Source organism: Rhinatrema bivittatum, chromosome 6, assembly GCF_901001135.1.
Source record: "Rhinatrema bivittatum chromosome 6, aRhiBiv1.1, whole genome shotgun sequence".
NCBI classification, from domain to species: domain Eukaryota; kingdom Metazoa; phylum Chordata; class Amphibia; order Gymnophiona; family Rhinatrematidae; genus Rhinatrema; species Rhinatrema bivittatum.
Genome location: NC_042620.1, coordinates 258,704,493 through 258,730,250, shown reverse-complemented (window position 1 = coordinate 258,730,250; position 25,758 = coordinate 258,704,493). Strand labels below are relative to the sequence as shown.

General features: G+C 44.7%; 3 protein-coding genes across 5 annotated transcripts in view; 1 reads left to right on the top strand and 2 right to left on the bottom strand.

Annotated features, from left to right (window-relative positions):
- Positions 1-4,046, bottom strand: part of TRIM72 (tripartite motif containing 72) — a 40,109-nt gene extending 36,063 nt beyond the window's left edge. The window contains exon 1 of the mRNA XM_029606920.1: positions 3,896-4,046. The gene's annotated coding sequence lies outside the window, so the exon portion shown is untranslated. The remainder of the gene's footprint in view (positions 1-3,895) is intronic.
- Positions 4,047-6,000: 1,954 nt separating this feature from the next.
- PYDC1 (pyrin domain containing 1) lies at positions 6,001-15,994 on the bottom strand. Its single transcript, XM_029604938.1, has 2 exons — positions 15,644-15,994; positions 6,001-6,063 (listed from the first exon to the last, which is right to left on the bottom strand). The coding sequence occupies exon 1, from the start codon at positions 15,925-15,927 to the stop codon at positions 15,652-15,654; it is 276 nt and encodes a 91-aa protein (XP_029460798.1). The 5' UTR covers positions 15,928-15,994; the 3' UTR covers positions 6,001-6,063; positions 15,644-15,651.
- A 189-nt stretch (positions 15,995-16,183) lies between these two features.
- PYCARD (PYD and CARD domain containing) lies at positions 16,184-25,493 on the top strand. Of its 3 annotated transcripts, none has more exons than XM_029606917.1 (4): positions 16,184-16,585; positions 17,483-17,575; positions 20,778-20,801; positions 23,264-25,493. In XM_029606917.1, exons 1-4 carry the CDS (start codon positions 16,303-16,305, stop codon positions 23,521-23,523), a joined length of 660 nt encoding a protein of 219 aa, XP_029462777.1. In that variant the 5' UTR covers positions 16,184-16,302; the 3' UTR covers positions 23,524-25,493. The 3 variants fall into 3 exon arrangements, with proteins under 3 accessions (XP_029462777.1, XP_029462779.1, XP_029462778.1); XM_029606918.1 differs by having other exon boundaries at positions 16,188-16,585; positions 17,483-17,563; XM_029606919.1 differs by lacking the exon at positions 20,778-20,801 and having other exon boundaries at positions 16,185-16,585; positions 17,483-17,563.
- Positions 25,494-25,758: the final 265 nt, after the last annotated feature.

Below are 25,758 nucleotides of genomic sequence, written 5' to 3'. Positions count from 1 at the left end.
TCGGCCCCTTAGCCAGATAAGTTATCAGCTAACTCTGAATATCGGAGATAGCCAGATAAATTATCCGGTTAACTCAGCTCCTCCCAGCTACACTCTTATCCTGCTCACCACTTAGCTGGATAAGTAGTAATCCGGCTAAGTGGCAGCCACTGATCCCAGGCCCATTTTCAGCTTATCCAGCTAAGTGGCACTGAATATGGACCTATGTGATACCGGGTTATTTGATCTTCCTTTTTCCTGGAGCAACTGATCCCTCTTTCCTCCCTCTTGCTTGCTTCACATCACTATGCTGGGTCTGTAGCTCCTGGCCCATTCTCCAACAACTAGTGGCTGCGGCAGTGGTGCGTCCTTTCTGAGTTTGCCCCCTTAAAGAGACAGTGGCTCATGGGCCGGTGACACAGTGTCAGTGGCCCAGAAACTCTTGTACCTTTATGGGGGAAAACTTACTCAGCTGATAGAACTGAGGAAGAGACACCTTGGGACTGTTTAAATATTGTGAGAAGATCGACTGGAAAAATTATGTTGCTAATTGGACTTGAAGTATTTTTTAGTTACAGTAAATTTATTTTTGGAACTCGCCATCTGAGTGCCCAGCATCTTCTTTAAGAGTCAGCAGTACCCTAAAGCAAAGGCATCCAAACAGTGAGTACAAACTGTGAGAGACACAGCCAACAGCCCCAGAGACTCAGGCCAATACAATACAGACGTGCTAAAAATGTGCGTCCATTTTGGACGCCCACTGTTTCAACGCGCGCACAGCCACTTCTCCTGGGTGCATGATATAATATTTAAATGAGGGGTCATGCTGCCAAGGTGGTGCTAGGGACAAACATGCGCCCCCCTAGCGCCTCCTTGGCAGCGGGCGACCAGAAGAGGTGGCTGTCGGGTGGCTGTCAAGGTTTAGGAAAAAAGGACGCTCATTTTTTTCTGCTTTTCTGTACACTTTTTTGGGCTGCTCAGATATTAACGCCTGCTCCAGACAGGCATTCATTTCTGAGTGTAAAAATGTGCGGATTGGGGGTACATTTATTTTTTTTGGATCTGGGTTGAATAGCTAATAGCCTCATCTAAGTCAGCTGTGATAAATTATTCACATGAAATTGCCTATTAATGAGCTGCTTTGCGTGGATTTGCAAAATTCATGCATACAAATTGTATGCAAAGCAGCTTATCATAACAGGGGAGAGAATCTGGGCAGAGCCATGCAAATGATTGTGTATATTTCTGCACTAAGGCCATATCACACAATAAACAGCACATATTGCATGATATATGCTGTTTAAAATGCATTAGAGCTCTATCATGGCTTGATGCATTGCCTTGTGAGTTTGTACTGAGGCAATGGAAGGTGAAGTGACTTGCCCAGGGTCAAAAGGAGCAGCAGGTGGGATCTGAACGCTGGTTTTGTAGCCTGCTGCTCTAACCACTGGGCTACTCCTCCGCTTCCTAAACATGGTTTGTATGCAGGCTGTAAAAGAGTTTCCAGAGACTTCTCCCTGAGAGCTGAGAGAGCCAACAGGATTAAAGATGCCTGAAATATCGGAAGGGTGGTCAGAGATCCAGTAAGCGCTGTTTCCCCATCTTTCCAGTACGGTCCACATATGGGAACCGTGAGGAGGAGGAAGCTGAGTGCTGGCATACCTAAGATGCCAGCGGACATGCTCTTAAGAGACAAGGGAAGCAGCTGCAGGATTTTGACATGGGCTGGACACAGATGGCGTCCTTTCTGTCCTCAACAAAATGATTTTTCCTCAGTGCTCTCCAAGGCTCATTTCAGAGCTCTGAGTAAGAGAGCAGCAGCTTAGCTCTGAGGAGCTGGGAGAAAGGAGACATCTACTCAACAGTAAGAATAGAAACAGTGACTGTGCATAGACGGTATTTTCTTTTTGTTATAATGCAATTATTATACCTCAACAATCCACGCAAACCCTTGGGAACCCCTGCCCGCTGTGTGGCTTGCCTTTTTATGGTAACGCTGTGTTCCTTGCCATCGAGTGTGCATTTAAACATCTATAAGTCTATTTAAGCAGGACTCATGCCCCCCTCTACCCCTGGTTACTGGGACAGGCGGTGGCTGCATAAGGTTCTCGCACAATAAGCTATGTGAAACTTGTGTCAGCAAATTTTGACAAACTTATTTTTGCCTATGTTAAGTTGCTGGGTTATAAAAGTGCCAGTCCTCTTCCCCTTGTTCTCCCAGGTTTGGGATTCTGGGATGACGGGGGAGGGGTGTGGGGATGCCAGGCATGCACAGTGGCATGTGGCACTGTGAGTTAAAAAAAGATAGGTAGGCTATAATTAGACGCTGCTCTCCCTTGGTCAAAGCCACCAACGTTTTTCACTCTTCCAGAGCAGCTGAGCACTGACGTTTTTGCAATGTTGGTAAGTTTGCTGGCAGCCTACAAAGCTGCAACACCTGCAGACCTGGGTTCCTGCTCCAATATACTATCAGCAGCTCACATTATATGACCTTCAACAGCTGTGACACCTGATTACACTTCTACCTCCCTGTGTGACCTTCATCAAAGTCACATAAAACAGCCATGACTCGTAAAACGTTTTCATGCAGCTTGAATCAATCTGCTGCCAATAAAACAAGTCACAGAAACATCCCAGGCGTCTGGATCTGCCCAGTATGTTGGCAGGTAACTAATTACTGAGGGTCCAGAATTCAAAGATATCCGGTTCTAATTTATGCAGGTAATTTAGAAGGATATCCAACAGCATGGCTATGCTGCTGAATAGAACCAGGTAAGTTCTAGGTAGCCGGTTAAGTTGGGTCTGGATAGCTTTAGACCTGCTATTGAGCAGATCTAACTTATTTGGTTAACTTAATCAGATAAGGCTGAATATAGGCACTTATCCCACCCTGATCCGCTCATTGCCTGCTCCCAAGATATCCAGCTATCCTACTTATCCAGAGAAGTGGTGCCCACTGAACATAGCTAGATATTCAGAGGCTGCCACTTAGCTGGATAAGTCGCTATTTATCCAGCTAAGCAGTGCTAAATATCGGCCTCTAAGTTACTTAATTTTTCCTTAAATAATGTAAATGATTACTTTCTACTTCAGTAAGCTGTGTAATTCCTTTTTTTTTTTTTTTATCAAATATAATTTTTAGGTAACTTCTGTGGACAGGATACAATTCTTTCACTTTCCGTGCATTCTAAAATCAGTGATACATTGAATGGCTGATGGAGCACAGATTTAAAGAGTCACATATTTCACTTTTTAAAATCTGTTTGTGAACTTCAGACCAACCCTTACTTCCTGGCTGTTCCTCTTATGCAGAGCGTGCACCTGGCATATTTGTTCAAAATTATTCTTTATAAATCTGTTTCCAGCATAGAGCAGTAAAATAATTAGAAACTTAGCTAATACTAGTTAGTTTGCTCTTTGAATTTTTAAGTAACCAACTGGCAACTATAACTAGCTATTTCACTTTTATGGAGCCTAGTAATAATAACTTTATTTCTTTAACTAGCAACTAGTTTTGTTATTTGTGCTATAGTAACTGCAACTGCTTACTTTTCCTGACAGTAACTAGCAATTTTGTTTTAACTATGCAATTTGCTCGTGCAAGCACTCATTACAGAAACAGTTCCATTTGTTTAAATGATAATATTTTTATCAAATCTGAGATAACCAGTGGCTAGGTCTGTCTTCCAGTGCTGCTGGAGTTGCGAATAGTAACAACATGTAGTTCTGTATTTCAGCTTTCCAATGACCTGTTTAAGCTGAACAAGTTCTGGGGGATTTGGAAAGCAAATATATATATATATATATATTAGAGGATGCGAGCACTCTTTGTCAGTCAAAGGTCTCTTGTTCCCTCCTCTGTGAGAAGCCAAAAGGGATGCTGAGAAATAAACAGAATTAGAAAAACGGAGGTTACCTGGCTCGGCTTCAGAGTTAAAAGAAGGTCAAGCGCTGGTGGTGCTGATTGTCTGCAGGAGGGTCTGAGAAAGAGACACAGAAGCACGCTGACTGGATCACCACTCCCTGGGACCCTGGCATCCCACTCCCCCCCCCCCCCCTTCCCCAGTCAGTTTATTTTTGGCTTGATGAGCTGTTCCGGGAAGGCCACAAGTAGGTCTCAGATTTTTTTTCTGTGGAAAAGAGAAGGGAATAAATAATAATATTTTTTTTAAAAAACCCACCCCCTGAGATGCCAGGCAGCTGCCGGCAAGTGCAACTGACGGGAAGGCAGCCGTGGCTTTAAAAAGCACCAGCTACTTAAGGATCAACCAACTTGCAATAAACTGAGCATTAAAACTGTGCACTGAAATTCAGCACAGGGTTTCTTTTCTTTACACACCTGCTAAAAGCATGATGTTTCTGCATAAGCTGAACTTGTGCACAAAGAATTTTCCCTGCACATAAAACCTGCTTTATGTGCAGAAAACCCGTGCATCATAAACTCTGGGTTCGGCCCCGTGGACTAACATTAGCCCTGGTAACTTTACGCCAGCTCTGACAGAGAGCTAAGAACATAAGAAGCAGTGCTGCAGGCCATGGTCGTGTAGGGAGTGCCAGTAAGAAATGTTCTGCCAGGAAGCAGTAATAGAAAAACACAGAGACACGGTTCAGCCCCCCTCCTTCAGTCAGCCAGGGAGGAAGTCACTCAGGAAGGCGCAGAGGAACTGGTTTCTTCATTGCTGTGCGCTCTCTAGTCTCACTCCCTCTCCTCAGGTTCCCACGGGGCCCATATCAACCCCAGCACCTTTCCTGAATATGCTACATGGGAGGGAAACAAAGAAGGCAGCCTTGGCAGGGAGGGGTGTGAGAAAAGGGCTGGAGCAGACATTCTGCCGATGCCAGGGACGGAGGGCAGAGGGTGGGGAGGGGAGGTAAAAAGTGGGCGAGAAAGATTCACTGCCATGAGGGGAATCCACAGAAGCTGAGCAGAGGCTGTAAAGCAGAAAAAAAAATCTCCTGCATTGTTGCTGAGTCAGCACAAACTATGGCCTAATGTCTGGGCAGGGGCAGGACAAGTGGGGCAGATCCCTGACAGAGAAAGCCTGTCCATTTCTGCCACTTTCTTTCTGAACATAAGAAGTTGCCATACTGGGTCAGACCAAGGGTCCATCAAGCCCAGCATCCTGTTTCCAACAGTGGCCAATCCAGGCCATAAGAACCTGGCAAGTACCCAAAAACTAAGTAGATCCCATGCAGTGATAAGTCATGACTATTTCTTTAAGTCTATTTTCCTAGCCTGTAGCAGATGGACTCAGGACCAATGGGGTATAGTGTACTCCTGATAGCAGTTGGAGACTGATCAGATTTCAATCTGACGTCAGCCCCTAATACATATACCCCTGCAGGAAGTGCATCTCTTCAGTATTCTCCTCAAAGCATTGTGGATATATGTGTGACTGAATAATTTGAATAACTTGATTAACTTTATAACTTGGATAACTGGCTCTGCCCCCCTCTCCTTCCTCGCTCCTCCACAAGACCCACCCGTCCTGCCCTTCAAGGAATACTCTGCACTCCCTCTATCAAACCCTACAAACTGATCTCCACAATGAAGAGAGCCTTTTCCCTCGCCGGCCCCACTCTTTGGAACTCCCTCCCTCCAGATATTCGCACAGAGACATCCACCCCTAAATTTAAAAAAAAAAATTAAAAACATGGCTTTTTCTACAGGCCTACCCGTCCGCCAATCCCTCCACATGATTGTTATCTGAAATCTTTGTGACATTGTTCACTGATTATTTCTTGTAAATTTTTGTAAACTAGTTTTCCTCTTTTGGTAATTGTTTCTTGTTTTCTTTGTTAACTATAGTTACCATTCCATGTAAAGGCCTTGCCTATTAGTTCTAAGTTAATTGTAAACCGATACGATGTGCAAACGGATGTCGGTATATAAAAATGCCATCATAAATTTGAACCGGTTGAATTGGTTATAGCTGGAGACTGCCAGTGCCCTCAACCGAGAAACATCGACACCCGGTAGGATGAGTGTCCTAGCTGAAGGAAAGCATGGCTTACCCGTGAATCCCCCGAGAAGTCCATGAGTAACGGCAGCCATGGGTGGGATGCTGAGTCCATCTGTCAACACTAAGGAAAACAAAATTATCAGGTAAGTCATTTCTCCATTGGTTAATAACAGTTTACTGATTTCTTCCCCAAGAATTTGTTCAAACCTTTTTCAAACCCAGCTACACTACTGCCCTAACCATCCTATGAATGAATTCCAGAGCTTAATTGTGCATTGAGTGAAAAGAATTTTCTCTCTTCCGGCGATGACATCATCCGCACGGATGTCTGCCGAGTGAACTCCGCGGCCCCCCCCCACTCCCCCCCCAAACCTCCTCTGAAATTTATGCAGCGGCGCCAAATTTTGATGCCTCTTGCCGGGGAGTTCCTTTAAAGGCTTTGTGCATTCGCTGTTGCTGTCAGCGCACCGTGGGATGCAGGCAATGACCGCGGCGGGAAAAGCGCAAAACGGAGCCGGGCTCGACGTGGCCAAGATGGCGGCCGCTCGGGGGCTCTGCTTTTCATAACAACCTGGCAAAGTGAGCAATCCTGCAGCATTTGGACCTAAGAGGCTATTTAAAGGGCTCATGCTGGTGCAAACAGTCTCCCGGTGCAGGGCTGATGGAAGAGGACCACGACCGCCACAGAACGGAGCACAGCCCAACATGAGCAAGATGGCGGCCGCCCATGTGCGTCTCTCCTACTGCCTTACTGAATCTGCCTGTGAGCTCGTGGTCGGTCTGTGCGGGGGGGGGGGCCTCTTCAGGACCTGAACTTTTAGTGGAACGCCAGTGATCGGGGAGGAAAGAAACAGAACGGGACATTGCACTGCCGGGGGAGTGCCTCCTCTACAAACTGGTTTCTTGGTTTTCTGGTGCTGACGGACTCCGGAGGGAGGCCTAAGTACGGAGCTATCTGATCACGCTCTTTCAGGTGATTACTGACCCCTGATACCTGTGAGTACTACTTAAAAGGCTCTTATCAGCCTGTGTTGTCCTTGTTCCGGGCGTCGCTGACCTCGAATCTTCTACTATTAGTTGGGGAATCAGACTGTCACGTTCCCATCTGTGGCCATTCGAGTAGGACTTCCTCTGGGTCAAAATCGCCGAGGAGATTGGAGGTCGTGGAGCGTGGAATGTGCCACCGCCGTTCCAAAGCCAGCACAGAGCGCAGGAGCCACCCACCCAAGATGGCGAGCAGGGCAGACAGCGTGAAGCATCTTGCGTCGGTTTCAGAAGACGTGCTACTTCAGATCTCCTCCTGGGTCTCGGCTGCCCTAGATGAGCACTTAATTAAACTACAATCTGCCATGGACGATATTAAGAGCGCAGTTGAAGGCCAGGCCAAAAGATTAGATGGTGTTGAACAGCGTGTGGGGGAGCAGGATGACTACCTTGTGGCAACAGAAAGGCAAGTGCAGCTTCTCAGTGAGCAACAGGCAATGTTAGTAGAGCGACTGGAGGGCCAAGAGAATAGGAATGGCCGAAATAACATTAAGATTGAGGGACTGCCAGAGTTGGTACCTGAGAGTGAGCTGTATCAGTTTATTGAAGAATGGCTCCCAAATAAACTAGGCCTGGCTCACATTACAGGGAAGTTGCGCTGCGAAAGGGCTCACTGGGTGGGCCAGGTCCGAGAGGTGGGCAGCAGACTGCGGCCTATAATGGCTCGTATACTCAACTGGCTGCATAAAGTTCAACTTATGAGAGAGTATAGAAAGCAGCCCGCGCTGGACTACTCGGGAAGCCGCATCTTGCTTTTTAATGATTTTTCTGCGGCAGTGGCTGCACAGCGAAAAGCCATGGCCCCGACGTGTACCAAACTGCATAAGCGGGGAATTCCCTTTGCTTTATCCTGCCAAGCTACGCATACAATATGATAATAAGACCATATTCTTTGCCAAAAAGGAAGACGCGTCACGCTTTCTAGCGACTCTTGTTCGGGAGGCGAGTCCTTAGGATACCACCTGCCTAGAGTTCAACGGGTTTGGTATGCCAGCTGAGTTTTAGGAGCAGTTCAACTGGCCAACAGATGTTCATCTGTATTCTGTAGCGTAATGGAGGTTGATCATGAATAATGTTTGGATTTTGACCTGCTGTTCGGATTTTGACATGCTGTCTGTGCTCTAGCTTGATCTTGGCTATAACTTTCCATACCAATAGTCTGACGGGTGGGATACCCTACATTCTTATCCCCTGCGGCTCACTGGCCTGGAAGTTGCAGCCTGGAGAATGACTTTGGACTCTCTAGGTGTGGGGTCAGCGAGTGGTCGGGGCATCTCTGTCACTACGGGGGAGATTCTGTTTACGCCTGGCTAGGCACAGGTCTGAGTGCTTTGGGTAAACAATTCTACTTTATTCTGATGGTTTACACTTTTATGAGCTGTTATTTGGAAACTACGTTGGAAATGTTATACACTTGGAGAAGGGGGGGAGGGAGGTGTTGGCGTGACCTGTTTACAACGAGGGGCGCTGACATCTCGAGCCTCCTAGAGCTACGAGTTATGATATACTGGATTGTGTGTGTGTATGTGTATGAATGGTATGCATGGATATAGATGTTGGGGGAAGGGTTGGGGTGGGAAGGGAAGGGAAGGAAACTCACGAGGAGTACACATTATAGTACAGCGGTCCTTGTCACAAATGTTTACCTTATGGCCTAAACAGATGTCTGTACCATGTGATCCCGGAGGCTCAGGCTGGGGAGCCGAGGGATTCCTGAAGATATTAACTTTTGTGAAGTGCCTTCCAGAGGCAGATCCTTGCCTAACTATGTAACATGGCTACTAGAAAATTTACTTCTTTAAATGTAGACGGCATTCATTCCCCTATTAAAAGGAAAAAAAAATGCTGGCGGCTTTCAAATACCTGGGATCGCAAGTGGTGTTTCTACAGGAAGCTCACTTGACAGCAGGAGAGCACGCCAAGCTACAAAGGGAGAGAGTGGGGCAGTGCTTCTCCTCTTCTTATTCATCCCGAAAACGAAGTGTGGCAATTTTAATCCACAAGCAATTGCCCTTTCACTCGGAATGAGTGTGGCATGACGCAGAAGGCCGGTATGTTATTGTCCAGGGGGAGTGTAATCAACAACGGTTAGCTCTGTGTAATGTGTACGCCCCAAATGTGTACTCGCATGATTTTTTTACTCATCCAGTGGGCATTTTGGCCGAGCTTTCTAACTGTGCCCTCATGTTGGGGGGAGATTTTAATATCGTAATGAATAGACAGGAGGACTGTAAGCCCCCCAAGTCAGTGGAACCTAATGACTACTGTTTGGGAGTCCACTTGGTCTGCCGGGAATTACGCCTACTGGATATTTGGAGGGTCTTACACCCAGGAGAACAGGATTACACCTTTTACTCCCATCCCCATGGTTCTTATTCGCGTCTCGATTATTTTTTGATTTCTGATTTATTTTTTTCAAGGGTAACCAATGCCACCATAGGCGCGATCGCCTTATCGGATCATGCACCATTGTCCGTCAGTGTGACCCTGGGGCGGACCCCTAAACCTCCCTTTTCTTGGCGCATGACCCCAGGCTTGATGCTTGATAAAACTTTTCACCAGTATTTAAAGGAGCGCTGGGAGGAGTATGTGTGCTTAAATTCCAGCCCGGAAGTTGATTCTGCGGTTATGTGGGAGGCAGGGAAGGCGGTCATGAGGGGGCCATATCATCGCATATGTCACTACCCAAAACCGACAATGTAATGGGGAAATTCTCCACTTAACTACTGAATTAAAATGGGCACAATTAAATCATATACATGCGATGTTGGAGTGCAGTAAGCGAAAGCTTTAAACGCACCGTTATACCAGCGAGCCTCTAAATCACTACGGTATTACAAGTACCAGCTCTATAAATACGGGAATAGGCCCTGTAAATTATTAGCCAATCTAGTCAGGGCTCGAGGAACCAAGTCACTAATTACCAGTATAAAGGGCAAGGATGGGACTTATCAAAATGTTGCCGAAGACGTTGCGGCAAAATTCCATGAGTACTATAGCGGCCTTTAAGGGGCGAAATTTAGTAACCCAGAGGTCTCAGCAGCTTTTTTTCAAAACCTTCCCTGGCCTAAATTAACCAAGCATCAGCTGCAATTACTGAACGACCCCATTGTGGATAATGAGATTTATGCAGTTATCCACGGCCTAAAGCTTGGGAGGGCTGCGGGACCTGACGGATTAGGGCCTGAATTTTACAAGAACTTGCAGTTTCCTGTGCTCCCCGTGTTAAAGCTGTATTATAATAGTTTGGTTTTGGGTCAGTCAATCAGCAATACTGAAAATCAATCGACAGTTGTTCTCCTCCCGAAACCTGGGAAAGACCCCCAAGAGGTGGGATCCTATCGCCCAATATTGCTTATTAATTGTGCTTTAAAAATCTTAGCGGCTGTCCTTGCGGCTAGATTGAACACTATATTGCCATCTATCATTCTCCCGGACCAAAGGGGATTTATAAAAGGGAGACAAGGGGTAAAAAATGTCCGGAGGCTGATTGTTGCGTTATTACCCATGAGCTGAAGCCCTTATTCTGAGTCTTGATGCCGAAAAGGCCTTTAACTCTCTTTCATGTTTTGGAGTTTACATAATTATGGTTTCACAGGTAACTTTCTCACCTGGTTGGGAGTGCTTTATCATCACCCTAGTGCCCAGCTTCTTATCAATGGTGCCCTAACTGAGCCTTTTCCCCTTCACTGTGGAGTACGACAAGGGTGTCCCTTATCTCCCCATCTTTTTGTTTTGGCATTAGAGCCGTTGGCCATAAAGCTGCGTTCTGGGGCTTAGGTATAGGGAAACATCAACTGAAACTAGCAATGTTCGCTGATGACATTTTATTGTTTGTGGGCAGACCTAGACTGAGCATCCCGGTCATTATCAAGCTCTTTTCTCAATTCACAGATATTGCGGGGTTGACTATAAATTTTTCCAAGTTCAAGGCCCTAGTGTTGGACCTTCGAATACAACAAAATTGGCCAGGGGGCCAGTGGGCCCCGAACAAGCTTAAATACCTGGGGGTGTGAATCCCTTGGGACATATCGGCCATTTATGATCTTAATATAAAAAGCACACTGGCTGATTTAGGTGCCCAATTGACGGCCTGGCCATCGCTACCTCTATCTCTATTTGGGCGTTGTGCTTTACTTAAAATGGTAATAGTGCCAAAGTTGCTGTATAAGCTTCATATGTTGCCCTGTTGGTTGATGAGCAAAGACATACGCTGGCTACAATTATCCTTTCAAAAATTAATTTGGGTGGGGAAGAAAGCTTGGCTGCAATATCACACTCTCAGAACACTGGGGGGATGGGCCTCCCAGATTTTTGGTTGTACAATGCAGCTTGTCAACTTTGCTTTCTGGAGGAATGGCTTCTGGACAGGTGTTCCTATTGTGAAGATGGTCTGCTAATTAGTATGACTTCTCCTTGGTCCCCCCTTTTCTTATTACAAACTGATAATACCACCTTTCGTAACTTGGAGATACCCAGAGGACTTCTTCAACCATGTCGACAAGCATGGCGCTGGCTCAGAGCTCAGGGAAGCCTGGCTGGCACAGTATCTCTACTAGGGATGTGAATCGGTACCGGACTCATTTCCGGTATCAAGTTCGGGTAAAAACCTCGGGAAATCTTCGTTCCTGCGATTCTTACCCGTTTTAATCGGCTGTGTCATGCCGAAAAAAAAACCCCACCCTGACCCTTTAAATTTAATTCTTTCGCATCCCCCACCCTCCCGACCCCCCCCTCCCAAATTTTTAAAGTACCTGGTGGTCCAGAGGGGGTCCCGGGAGCGATCTCCTGCTCTCGGGCCATCGGCTGCCACTAATCAAAATGGTGCTGATGGCCCTTTGCCCTTAGCATGTGACAGGGTATCTGTGCTATTGGCCGGCCCCTGTCACATGGTAGGAGCAATGGATGGCAGTTGATGGCCCGAGAGCGGGAGATCGCTCCCGGGACCCCCGATGGACCACCAGGTACTTTAAAAAAATTTTGGGGGGGTCGGGATGGTGAGGGATGTAAAAGAATTAAATTTAAAGGGTCGGGGTGGGTTTGGGGTTTATTTTTAAGTGCCCTTTCTTCCCACCCCCCCAAAACGATAAGAGAACCCCATGAAAAATTTCGTGGGGTTTTCCTATCGGGTTCGGGGGCCCCCCCGAATTCTGACGAGTTTGAAAATATCTTCCGATATTTTCAATTGTCAGAAAAACGATTCACATCCCTAATCTCTACTATTGCCGCTTTTGGGGAATAAGAACTTCTTACCAGGGTATGATTGTAGCATCATTTTTAATGACTGGCTGCAAAAAGGCCTACCGTTTATCTTTCATTTCTACTTGAGAGACTCTCCGGTAATTGACTTTGCATCCTTGGCATGGGACTACCAATTACCTTCAAAGCATTTCTTCGCCTACTTACAAACACATCACTACCTCCAATCTTTCCGATGGACGGAGAAGACCTACCATTTGGAATCCGTTTTTGCCCAGCGTATCTTCGATGTCACATTAACCTAAAACTCTATTAAAGGCTGGAATGGTCTGAGTAAGGAATACCACACACCCCACCACATCACTTCACTGGCACAGTTCTGGGCTACAGCTTGGGCAGCAGATATCTCCAATAATTACTTACTCTCCGGTTTCAGGAACATGCATAAAAGCTTGCCAGATCTGACCCTTCAAGAACTTCAATTTAAAATACTACATCACATTATTTGTGATGATGTTCGCAGATATCGCATGAGATGGTTACCGTCAGCTAAATGTATAAAATGCCATCTGGAAACTGGCACGTTGGCTCACCGGCTTTTCACCTGCTCAAGCTTGACGACTTTTTGGCATGGGGTAACTGCAGTCATTGTCCAATGCATCAAGTCTGCCATTAACCAATCGGGTAGGCTCCTCCTGTCAGGGCTGTGGGGGTCCATGTCTGCCTATTGTCTCTCCCTGGAGATGTTTGGCCACACTGCTGTCATGTTAGCCTGTCGCTCGATTTTAACTGTCTGGATAGAGCCTGATACGCAACCCACACTACGGGATTGGTACTGTTGGCTAGCCTCTACCATGCAAATGGAGTGGCTGGCCTCGATTACCAACACTACCACCTTTGATGAGATGTACTGTGGTTATTGGCCTAACTGTTTCGTTTTTCTACCCCAGGACATTCAAACCAATCTTCTGGCTGCTGGGTACCAAACTACATGGCGACGACCGTCCATCACCACGCAGAAGAGTTCTTAATATTCTTGGTATGAGAATACCTGCTTGCACTTGATGGCCGGGGACCATGGGCAATGCAATGGACTAGAAAAGATGTACTTCCTTTGGGAGGCTGATTTTTCTTGGTGAACTGATTTCTCGGGTTGGGAGGGCCTGTTCCTGACTCGTCTGCCTGCCGCCTGCCCAAGACCTCTGCTTGTTCTTTGACCCTGCCTGACCTTTGCATCTTGACCCTTGCTTCGTTGACCACTCCTCGGACTGATTCTTGGACTTGACCTTGCTCGCCTGACCTTGCTTGATTCTGGCTCTGTCCCTAGCCTTGTCATCACCAACACTCTTCTGGTTTGCTTATCTCCAACCTGTTTCTAGCCTTGAACCCGATAGCACTCTTCCAGTCCCTGTGGGCATGCCGGACTCAGACTCTCCCAGGAGACCCTACGAGGCCCACCTAAGTCCCAGCAGCCTGGGTCCCTACGGGCTCCTCCCAGGGGGACCTCAGGCTTCCAGTGGTGAAAATCTACACTGCCTCTGTCTCCTTCAGTGCTCCTCCCCCTGTGGTCAGTTCCCGTACTGCCTCAGGCCAGGGGTCCACCGAGTGCAACAGGGGTAACCTGCATGGTGTGGTGGGTAGCTTGCTGGGCAGACTGGATGGATCATTTCATCCTTTTCTATCATCATTACTAAGTTACTATGTTACCTTTCTCCATTTTGAAAACTGAACATTTAGTCCTACTCTCTGTTTTCTGTCTTTTATCCAGTTACCAGTCCACAGTGCGACTCTGCCTCCTCTCCCAAGATCTCCCTATTTTCTGAGGAGTTTCTCTCGAGGGACTTATGTTTGTATTTTCAATGTCACCTGGCTCATCTTTATCCACAGGTTTTTTTTACATCTTCAAAAAAATCTAAGGCAAGGTTTCCTTTTGCAAAACATGTTGACTCTTCCCCATTAAGCCACGTCTGTCTATGTGATCAGTAATTTTGGTTTTAAGAATAGCTTCTACCATTTTGTTTGGCATCAACACCAGGCTCATCAATCTATAGTTTCTTGGATCCCCCCAGAGCCTTTTTTAAAAATTGGCATCACATTGACCATCCTCCAGATACCGTGGCTGTTTTAAATGATAGGTTACAAATCATCAGAAATAGGTCTACAATTTCATGTTTAGTTCCTTCACAACTCTGGGGTGAATGCCATCCAGTCCTGGTGATTTGTCATTCTTTAGTCTGTCAATCTGATTTATTAAATCCTCCAGTCTCACAGTGATATTGTTTCATCAGAGTCATCACCAAATGGTCCAGCAGTGAAATACAATTTTCTCATGCAGGACTGTCCTGGACTTTGGAGGCAAGACAGGTGCACGTGCCTGATATAGGTAACAACATCCTAGTAAGCACTTGTGAGTATGCAATCGAAGCAGGCATATCCATAATTAAATGGGCTGCAGCAAGTGGGTGAGAGCCTGGACAAGCAAGGATGTGATATCCTGGCTTGTGGCAGGAGAAAATGACATAATATTAGGGCAGATGCTAACTAACAGGCCAATGCACGACCGTACGCTCAGGCTAGCGCACAGGTTATCCCATGGTTGGATGCACGTCCATAACCCTTTATGCAATAAGGGGATTAATGCGTCCAAAATGGGCATCCAAATCAGTGCGTAGCTAATAGCGCTCATCATACGTAAATGCCATGTTGATGAGGCTATTAGCTATTCCCCCTTTACGGAAAAGATAAATGTACGCCCGACACACACATTTTTACTCTCCAAAATTAATGCCAGGCCCGGAACTGGCATTAAGTCTTGAGGAGCTCCAAAAGTTAACAGAAAAGCAGAAAATACTGCTTTTCTGTAGTTTCTCCGACTTAATATCATGGCAATATTAAGTTAAAGAAACTGAAAAAAGGAGTACCATAAAAAAAAAAATGAGCGTCCATTTTCCTAACCCATGCACAGCCACAGCACCTCCTTTTTAACGCAGTGGCTCATTTTCCTACTGTGTCACGCGCCCAGGAGAATGGATGCACATTAGAAAAGCAGACAATCACGAACGCCTGTTTTTCGTGCACCAATATTGCATTAGTCGTAAGTAAGCGCGTAAGTGTCCTTTTCCACTTGGCTAGAGTTGGCAGTGAGCGCTGGTGCTGACAAAATGGCAAAGATTATTTAATGTGAAAGGTACTAGTAGCAACACGGGCAAGCAAGCAGATGGTTTGGTCTGGTGGGATGCATACACTAGTGTGTGTGGAAAAACATTTTGTTTGATGCTGTTGCATTTCATTTTTCTGCTGCTTATGTCGTTTCTTTTCCCATTTATTCTGGCTTGTTTCATTTTAGCATGCGTTATATTTTTACAATACACAATCTTTGGCAAACTGCATGCCAAAATGCTTTAGCACCTGTTGAAATGACACAAACAGAAGCGCACTTTATATAAGTAAGATCTAACCTGGAGAGCTAGTTGTTAGGATATATAATGAGGGCTGTCGACACTTGTTTCATGGACAGGATGCGCACGGCCAGCCGGACCCCGTACTCCTCCAGGTAGTAGTCGATCAGGAGGTCTGCCGGGTCCAGGGGGGGTTCCGACTTCTGCAGCCGTCCCAGCGGGATGTGCTCGTAGCCCGCCTCCAGCTCCACCTCGTTCAGCTTGCGCTTGAACTTGCGCAGCTGCACCTCCTCCAGCTCTTCCAGGTGGTCCACCAAGAGCTCCCGCACCGTCTTCTTCCCCATCTCGGGTCACCGCGCTGCCTGATCAGCTCACGAGCTGGCCTGGGGGGGGGGGGGGGGGGGGGGAGGGGAAGGGCTGAGCAGCAGCCTGCACTCTGCACTCGGAGATAAGATGAGCACAGTAAGCCAACATCTCTCAAAAGCTGCGGCGATTTGTTTCCAAGCTTTTCATTCGTAGCACAGGCGAGGGGCGGGCCGCAGAAAAGCAACTTGCTGGGGGGGGGGGAGGGAGGGAAGGGTTGGCTTACTGTGCTCATCTTATCTCAGAGTGCAAAGTGCAGGCTGCTGCTCAGCTCTTCCCCCTTCCTCTGCTGACCCGGCCCCCGGGCATTTCCTGAAAGTTGCTCGTGAGCTGATCAGGCAGCGCGGTGACCCGAGATGGGGAAGAAGACGGTGCGGGAGCTCCTGGTGGACCACCTGGAAGAGCTGGAGGAGGTGCAGCTGCGCAAGTTCAAGCGCAAGCTGAACGAGGTGGAGCTGGAGGCGGACTACGAGCACATCCCGCTGGGGCGGCTGCAGAAGGCGGACCCCCTGGACCTGGCGGACCTCCTGATCGACTACTACCTGGAGGAGTACGGGGTCCGGCTGGCCGTGCGCATCCTGGAGTCCATCAACGAGAAGAAGCTGGCGGGGAGGCTGAGGAGAGCCGTGGAGGAGGGAGGTAGGGGGCAGCGGGGCTGGGCTGGGCTGGGCTCGGCCCCTTTCTTTCTGTTATCACATTGCCGCTGCTTAAAAGACGGGGAAGAGGCACCCGAACTCACCCCCGAGCGGGGATTAAACGCGAGTTAAGGGGAGAAAGATAAACGGGGGGAATCCTCTTTTTACCCCCCCCCCCCCCACACTCCATCCCCGCCCCTAACAAGAGACAGAAAAAAGCCACCCTCTCTCTCTCTCTCTCAAAACGAGCTTGGATTAGAATTGTGACAGAAGGAGCAGGCAGAGAGGGTTTAGCGAAATGCTTTCGCTTTAGATAGAACTCTATTTATTTATTTATTTATTTATTTACATCTTTTCCCGCCTCAAGTCGGGGGAAATCTTTTGGGTTGCAGGCTCCGACCCCTCGTTTCCTCCTAATACGGCAGCTCCTCCCTACAGAGCGGCTGAGAGAGAGGCCCATGGACACACCCCAGCACCTCCAGGGCAAAATAAACAGAGGGGGGTGGAAGGGGAAGAGAGAAACCTTAACTTTCGCCGAGGAGAGAAGGCGGGCAGTCACGGGGGAGGGAGGAGCCATCCGTGCACGGAGGAGGTACAGAACTAACCCCGAGGCCCCACGGCAGCCCCTGCCGTTCAAGGATATCTCCAATAAAGATGCGCGAGCTTTATTTGCATGCAATGGAGGCGGTGCTTGCAGAATGTAGCTCGTGCATATGCATCGGCAATATCCTGAAAAATCAGACCTGTTTTAATGAAGGGGGGAGGGGAGCTTTTCTGATTCCACAGAGCCAGAACTGGATCCATGGGAGTGATACCCTGGCAGAGACATCCAGTGCATGCTGTCTGATGTGAGAAGCTGTCACCTAAGCACCTCCTTTTTGGGGGGGGGTCTTTCTTACAGGTTCCAAGCCCTCCACCACCTCAGGGGCCAGCAGACAGTCCCAGACCCCTGGAGCAAGTGCCAGTGCTGAAGCTGCCACAGGTGAACTAAAATGTATATCCTGCTCTCCCTTTTCTCAGGCTGAGAAATTGGCCCTTACTCTGTAGTTTTATGTAAAAGGAATTCCACGCTCCTTCCTCATGGTGGGTTTGGAGAAAAGTCTGTTTAAAAAGAAGGAATTTGATTATTTAAGAACAGAAAGCACAATTGTTCGAATCTTTTACTTGCACACACGTTTGTATAAGAGCGTCACTCTCAGCTGCTTGAAAATGGTTACAGTGTTATTTCGACAACTACTTTTTATTCATATCTCGCGTAGGAGCACATATTGTGTGTGTACAGCATCGCACCGTTTTGGGATTTTGTCGGAAATGAGTGACATGAATGTAAAGCGAAGAATCTCTGAGCATTCTGCGAGATATGAATAAAAAGTGGTTGTCGAAATAACATTGCAACCATTTTCAAGCAGCTGAGAGTGATGCTCTTATAGAAATGTGTATGTAAATACATTTGTTTAGTATGGATTAATAAGCCCCTGATGCAGCTGAAAAAGCGAAACTCGGCCAGAGTCGGGCATTATGTTTTCTAAACTGAATTTAATATACTTTACTTTCCAAGGCATGGGTCTTGTTTTTTGTTCTTTGCAAATAGGAAGGGCCTGCAGTAGTAAATGCATGGGAAAAGCTTTGTGTGTCATTTAGTGTTTCATTTCATTTACTTTTTTTTTTATCAATTTTGTTTAATTTCTGCATTTTATCAATGCTAAAATGCAAAACGATGTTTTTGTGCTTTTTTTTTTTTTTTCCATTTTGGATGGGAAACGATACAAAATGAAACAACAAATGCCGCTGTGACTTCCCTGGCCTTTAAAACGATGGCACTTCCTTAGCCTGTAGTACATAGACTTTTTTTTTAGAGCAAGAACGAATAAAAGATAATAGTTATATAAGGGGCATTGCAGATCTGTTAGGGAACATGTGCAGGGTGGAATAGCAGGAGGAGGAGTTGGGGTGACTCTAGATGTCAGTTCTCTTTCTGCTTGTTTAGGCCATGGTTATGGCACAGTGGTGGGACACTTGAGAAATCAGATTGATTAAACCATGATCAAACCCGAGTTTTATTTTACAATTGCATAGGTTCAGCCTGATCCAAAATCATTATTTTGCACAAAGGTGGATGGGTGCCTTGTTTTGCAGCATCTTATGCTGGTTCTGGTGGGAAATGACAATTCTGCCCATAAGACAGAAACACCCATTCCTTTTCAAAAAAATCTCTTTACATAAAAACTCACATATACTTGCAGGTGAAACGGCCAGCTCATTCCAAAAATTTACTCTGCTGCAAAGGGCAGTGTGACAGGCAGACATAAAAAAAAAAAACCACCCAGTGATCATCTTTGCTTAATTGGTTTTCACAAAAAAAAGTTCCTCCTTGTTGTAATGTGAATTTTAAAGTGGAAGAAAGCCCCAAACACCTTTTTGAAAAGTCCTGAAATCTCAATATTGACAGTGCTTCTATGAACCCCAACAAAGGTTGCATAGATTTGCTTAAGATGAGCGATTATATATAAATTGTGTAAAGTCATTGTGTCCCTTCCAGTTCTTCTGATGAAGCCGGCTTTTCACCGGTTAAACAAAGGACTTTTGTTGGGGTTCATAGGAGCACTGCCAATATTGAGGTTTTGGGACTTTTTAAAAAGGTGTTTGTTTAGGACTTTCTCTCACTTTTAAAATTCACATAGAACAGGGAGGAGTTTTTTGAGAAAACTAATAAGCAAAGATGATTAGTGGGTGGGGGGGTTTTTTGTCCACCATGATTAAAGTGTCACGCTGCCTCTTGCAGCAGAGTTAAGTTTTGGTGTGAGCTGGCCATTTCACCAGCAAGTATATGTGACGTTTTTGTAAAGAGAGTTTTTGAGAAGGAATAGATGTTTATATCCTATAGATAATGAATTTTCAATTATTCCTTTGGGAACATTCTGAAAATACTAATAAGCTCATTATTGTTTGCTGTTGCATTAAATAACCAGATAGATGCAAATGTAAAGTTGGATAATTTACAACCTAGGGTACATTGTTTTATTTGAAAGGAAAGCAAAGAATCTTTATAAGAATTTATTAAACAACTGGTGACTGACTAATTAAATCTACATGTCCAGGCACACAGTCTTTAAAAGTGTCAATTTTTTGGGCCGCGACACTTTTTTTATAGGAGATGATCACATAATCCAGAGTACTGTGGTTAGAAAATCAGTATGGCCATCTCATTGTCACCCACCAAATTTGATATCAAATATCTGGATGGGGCAGTTTTTCTGTCTAACACACATAGGAGGTAATTTACAAAGGAGTTATGTGTGTAAAAGTATATATCATAACAATTTTCAAAAAATCATTTATGCCTGTAAAATCTTTTGACAGTTCAGTACTATGGAATAAATTTTCCAAAGAGTTAACACTAGAACAGCCAACTATTTTACACCCTAGTACAGTCGCTGGTTTTATGCCGTTTTTATTTTAGGCTCCTTCAGTGAAAGAAAACACATTTTTATGGTGGATGAAGTGATGCTGTGCTAGACACAAGTGTCAGAGTGCAGATAGAAGTGAAAACACCTCAAAAGATGAAGCAGGATGAGCAGAAATTGAGAAAATCAACCGACGCACATTTTCGTGCCAGTTGTTTTAGGGTGTACAACGTGGAACAAAAACTGAAGGAAGTAGGGGGTAAAATTTTCAGGATTCAAAGGTCATCATAAATAAAGAAATGTTTCAGAATTTCATCCCGCTGCAATCATGCACACTGACTGTGCAAGCCTTTATAATCTTCACTGACACATTTTTATGCCGCTACATAGTAGGTTTTATCAGTAAAAGAAAACAGATTTTTATGGTGAACGAATTGATGCTCTGTTAGACACCAGTGTTGGAATATAGACAGAAGTCAAATCACCTCAAAAGATGAATCAGGATGAGCAGAAATTGAGAAAATTCTCCGGCACAAAAATATGCCACTGGCTGTTCTAGGGTGTATGAGTTGCTGAGCAAAAACCGAAGGCAGCTAAGCTTTTCAGGAATAAAAAATCATGAAAATGATGAAAAGTCACCAAAGTTTAACAGGTTGCAATCTTGTACATGGATTGTTCATGCCTTTAAAATTTTCACCCGCACAAAAACGTACCATCGGCTGTTCTAGTAAATGTGTAAAAGTAGTAATTTTCGAAAGCCCGTTTATTTTATTTTTATTTCTCCTTTTTCAGGCACTTCAAAGCAGTTACATTCAGGTACTGTAGGCATTTCCCTGTCTGTAGAGAGCTAAGAATCAAAATAATCTAAATAATGATAACACTATAATGCATGTATTATTTATCGGAGCATGCACTGTATATGCAATTTTGTAAAATTTTTATTCAGGTGAGCTGATTTTGGGAGGAGTTAATGAAAATGAGATGTGGTAACGCTGCGTACGATAGCTCAATGCATGTGTTAATCATGCTATCATGGGCAATAATGCTACTTTGGGGAGGGGAAGGGAGGGAGAGAGAGAGAAAGCCTCTTGGGTGCCACCCATATTAGTCATCTATTTATACCACTATAGGGGGGGGTCATCTAGTAACTCGAGGTGAGATTTTGGTGGTGGTCTAGGGTTTTGGGGGGTCAGTTTTGCATGCACAAGCAGTTGTACGAAAAGCACAGTACACATCAGTGAAGATCGGTTGTGATTTGGAATGAGGAAAGTTACACAAAGATGAGATTTCTACAGTGTTCTCTCGCCCTAGCTTGATAGCATCCAGGTAGAGAGTGGATCAAGCTAGGTGGAGAGTACAATGTAGAAATCACTTCAAATCTTCATTGATGTGTACTATGCTGTTAGTATCTCTGACTGGGCATGTAAAACTGGCCCCAATTATCGTAGGCGTCATGCAAACTTTATAGCATTCTGATGAATCTAGGAGTAAATTTGTACCTGAGGCCATAGAGAGGGTAAAGAAGATCACAAGGAGTAACAGTGGGAATTGAATGCTGGGTCACAGCCCGCTGCTTTAACCAGTAGGTTACTCCTCCACTCCAGTAAAAAATTTACGTACGTGAATTCTTTTGAAAATTACCTCCACGTGTTTTAAGAAAGAGGATTCTAAAATTAATTTGGAACCAATTAGAAAAACAAATTTTAAGAATAGGAGTTATATAGATTAAATGATTGAAAAGGCAGAGAATACAGTGGATAGAACAGCTTGATTCCATTCAATAAAGGAAGCTCAGTTTTCTGATAATACTTTTAGAACTTAACCGGATTTCAGAGAATCACTGCTCTATTCTAGCATGTGATGAACAACTTGGGCAAATTCTCAAAAAAAACTCCCTTGCATTGATTTTTAGAAGAGGTAAAGATCTGCAAGATTTTTTTTTTCTGTTCCATGCTTCCATGGAGTCTGACAGAAAGGATAATTAGGTAAAGAAACCACAAGAGTTCTATAAATGTGGAAGGATGTTCAATATGAAAAAAAATATATAATATGAACATTATTTTGGAGGAATAAAGGAAGTGCATTAGGGAATATATTAAATGTAATTGCACTTTTTGTAGTGTATTTGACTCTGTGTGACAGTGGAGTCAGATCCACTGTTGGAACTAGCAAAAAAACATTGAGAGAATATATAAACATTTAAGAAACATGAGAAGAAATGATTTAGAATAGCTTCCAGACTTTAATGATTTACATAGTGGATTATTAGATGGATTCAGCTTTTATGCTGTGAAATATAGCAAACCCCACATCTTGTGACAGATTTGGAAGACTATTGGAGAGAAAAACATTCTGCATTATGAAATTAAAAACTTTAACTCCATGCAGACCTAATGAGGATATAGAGATTTTGCCTTATTTATAAATGTAATTAGTATTTTGATTAGATGAATTTTGTATCCCTTTAAAATAAAAAAAAGACTAAATTGCAGTGCATAGAAGAGGCGAGAATGTTCACTGACATGAGAAATTTTGATAAATGGATAATAAATAGTTTTGATAAATAGAATCACTTTTAAGGCTAAGAGCACGTCAAATTAATGACATTAATTATAATGTTTTGGAGCGTGCTTGAAAGTACTTTTAGCGAACAATTTTCAAAGGGTTTAGGCTCCTAACTTTGGGAGTTAGGCTGCTAAATTCACTCTTTTGAAAATTTACTAGAGATAAACAGATGGCTACAGGGAGGGGGGGGGAGTAGGGGCAGGTAAAACATTAGGTGATTAGTACTGATTTTCCCTAATTTAGGAGCCTAAATCGAGGCAAATGAATAGCAGGACTAAATTCAAGCTCCTGGATGTAGGTGAATTTTCAGCCCAAATTTAGACTCCTAACTTGCGTGTTTAAATTTAGGGGCTCGGTGTTTTTTTTAATGTGATGTATGATGGGTATTGTTAAAGGCCTGCAGTAAAGAAGTTGCAGTAATTACACATGGATTTTGTGGGTTTAACCGAAGGTGATTGGATCAGTGCACGGAACCCCCTGAGGAAGTGCAGAAAGGTGAAATAGAGGTGGTGGGGCTGCTGCTTGTCTTGTTCTTGGTCAACCCAGGACAGATTATTTGATTTTTATTTATCGTCATAGTCTTTAGGAGCCAGTAAAAGGACTTAATTTCCTGGGTCAAGTGCCAGTGCCATTTTTATTGAAAGAGACGGAAGTCCCACTTTTTTTTGTTTTTCTTTTGCTGAATGTTTGCTCCCATCTTGTTTCCTCCCCAGGACAGCACTTTGTGGACCAGCACAGATCTGACCTCATTAAGCGAGTCTTCTTAGTGGACCCTATCTTGGACGTCCTGCTGAAAGAAAGAGTGCTGACGGATGAGAAGTATGATACAGTCCGGGCCCAGAGCACCTCCCAGGATAAGATGAGGAAGCTGTATGAGTTTGAGAGGAGCTGGGGGACCTCTGACAAGGACAACTTCTTCCAGGCTCTGAGAGACAATGACCTGCCTCTCATCAAAGACCTGGGGGGGGTCTAAAAGAAGGCGCAGTTTAAGCTATTGTCGGGCTGAGTCTAATCCGAATCCATTTGGAGGAGGCATAGAAGTCCGGTTCCAGGATTGGATTTTCTTCTCTTCCTTCCTGGAGCAACATCCAGAATCCATTCCAAGAAGCACAGAAATCTAGTTCCAGCTTTGCCTTTTTTTTTTAAGGTATTGTAACTGGAGTTCTAGTTGAAGGGATGCAAACAAATCCAGTTATGGCTTAACTCCTCCCCAGGGGCAGTTCCTAGATTCCATTCCAAGGGGGTCTAAACATCCATTCTGGGTATTCTCCTCCCCCTCCCAGGGTAGGTTGTCAGCTGGATCCAGATTTTCAGAACCAGTTGATCCAGTCCTGAATTTTTTTCTCCATTGCACGCAGGGACTTGTAGGTCTGATTTCCCTACTGCAGTCCCCATGATCAGCAAGACTACAAGTGCCTGCATGCAGTGGATAAATCCAGGACTGGATCAGCCTGTGCTGAGAATCTGGATCCAGTTGGCAACCCTATTCCAGGGGCTCCCCTCATAGCCCATCCCAAGGGATTGAGAAACTTGAGTTCTGGTTCGTCTCTTCCCCAAGGGATTGACGCCACAGTCCACTGCAGGAACTTACTTTAAAAACAGTTTCTTGAGCCTTAGGAATCTTCCAGGAGAGAAATATTTTGCTGGTAGTGAGATCAGCCAGACCCTTCCTTATTGCTTCTCTAAATTTCTACTTCAAGTTCTTTCTACCCGAACAGTGGCCTTGTGATGAGGCATTTTCTTAACTTTGTTAGAAAACTGATGGTTTTACTGGCTCTCAGAACATTTTGGGCATGTCCTTAAAAGAAGAAAAGCAGCAGTGAGTATAAAATTATATACGTAACAATAAAAAAATAGTAATATTACTAACACCAAGAGTTTAAAACATTTGAACAATCATTAAAATATTTATTTTTGTAACTTGGCAATCCCCCTCCTGCAGTTTTGTTCTTCCTGCTCAGTTGTGAACCAAGGCTGGGATCTGGTGCCATGCAACTTGTTGGGAATTTTTCCTGTATTTTACCAGCACCCGCCCCCCCTCCCCCACCACCTCACAACTTACCTAGTCTGTTCATTGCAGTGCCAGTCCTGGGTTGGGAGCTCTGCACCAGGGCTCCTTATGGAACTGTGCAATCATGGGCCCTGAATCTGGCCACTAGGTGTCGCACTTAAGCAATGAGCATGAAGTCCTGGAAAGGGGGGAGGGTGTGAAAGCTCCCTTTGCAGTAGCCTTAACCCCCAGCCCTACCGTGGCTTATTACAATGAGGCCAATGTAATAAGCCACTGTGTGGTGGGTTACTTCTTTTCTGCTTTTGGGCATTTCCTTAGCACTTAATGATATGAATGGATATAAGGGGGTATGAAAAAGGTTAATGGGCAGATGGTTTTGTTCAGCATTTACTTGAATTTAAAATTGAACTGATAACCCACCTTTCCCAGTTATTTAATCACAGCATGGCGAGGTACAATTGAATGTAAGAAATAATAATAATAATACAAATTTTACCAAGACAAAACAAAAATATAAATAAACAACAAACAATTAAATAAACTGAAATATACAAAAGACCAACAGAATAAAAATAAGATGGCAATTCTACACCAAGCAGATAACAGATTATTAAATAAGTGGTGCAGAACTCATCCTGGAGGGGCACAAATGGGTCTAGCTTTTAGGATAAGCATAATGAACATAGTTGAGATACATTTTGCATGTATTTGATTAAGAAACTGCTTACACTGTATAGCTTGGTTATCTGACATATAGACCTGTTTATGGCCTTCCAGGAATAGAGATGGCCTTCCAGGAATAGAGATGTTAAAATCATGAGAGGTCTAGAACGGGTAGATGTGAATCGGTTATTTACTCTTTCAGATAGTAAAAAGACTAGGGGGCACTCCATGAAGTTAGCATGGGGCACATTTAAAACTAATCGGAGAAAGTTCTTTTTTACTCAACGCACAATTAAACTCTGGAATTTGTTGCCAGAGAATGTGGTTCGTGCAGTTAGTATAGCTGTGTTTAAAAAAGGATTGGATAAGTTCTTGGAGGAGAAGTCCATTACCTGCTATTAAGTTCACTTAGAGAATAGCCACTGCCGTTAGCATTGGTAACATGGAATAGACTTAGTTTTTGGTACTTGCCAGGTCCTTATGGCCTGGATTGGCCACTGTTGGAAACAGGATGCTGGGCTTGATGGACCCTTG

Excerpts from the sequence above, each read along its gene's own strand:
- PYDC1 (XM_029604938.1), bottom strand. The coding sequence starts at position 15,927 with ATGGGGAAGAAGACGGTGCGGGAGCTCTTGGTGGACCACCTGGAAGAG.
- PYCARD (XM_029606917.1), top strand. The coding sequence starts at position 16,303 with ATGGGGAAGAAGACGGTGCGGGAGCTCCTGGTGGACCACCTGGAAGAG. Across the intron at positions 17,576-20,777 it reads TGCCACAGGTGAACTAAAAT|GCACTTCAAAGCAGTTACAT; the intron begins GTATATCCTGCT and ends CTCCTTTTTCAG. Across the intron at positions 20,802-23,263 it reads TTCAAAGCAGTTACATTCAG|GACAGCACTTTGTGGACCAG; the intron begins GTACTGTAGGCA and ends TTTCCTCCCCAG.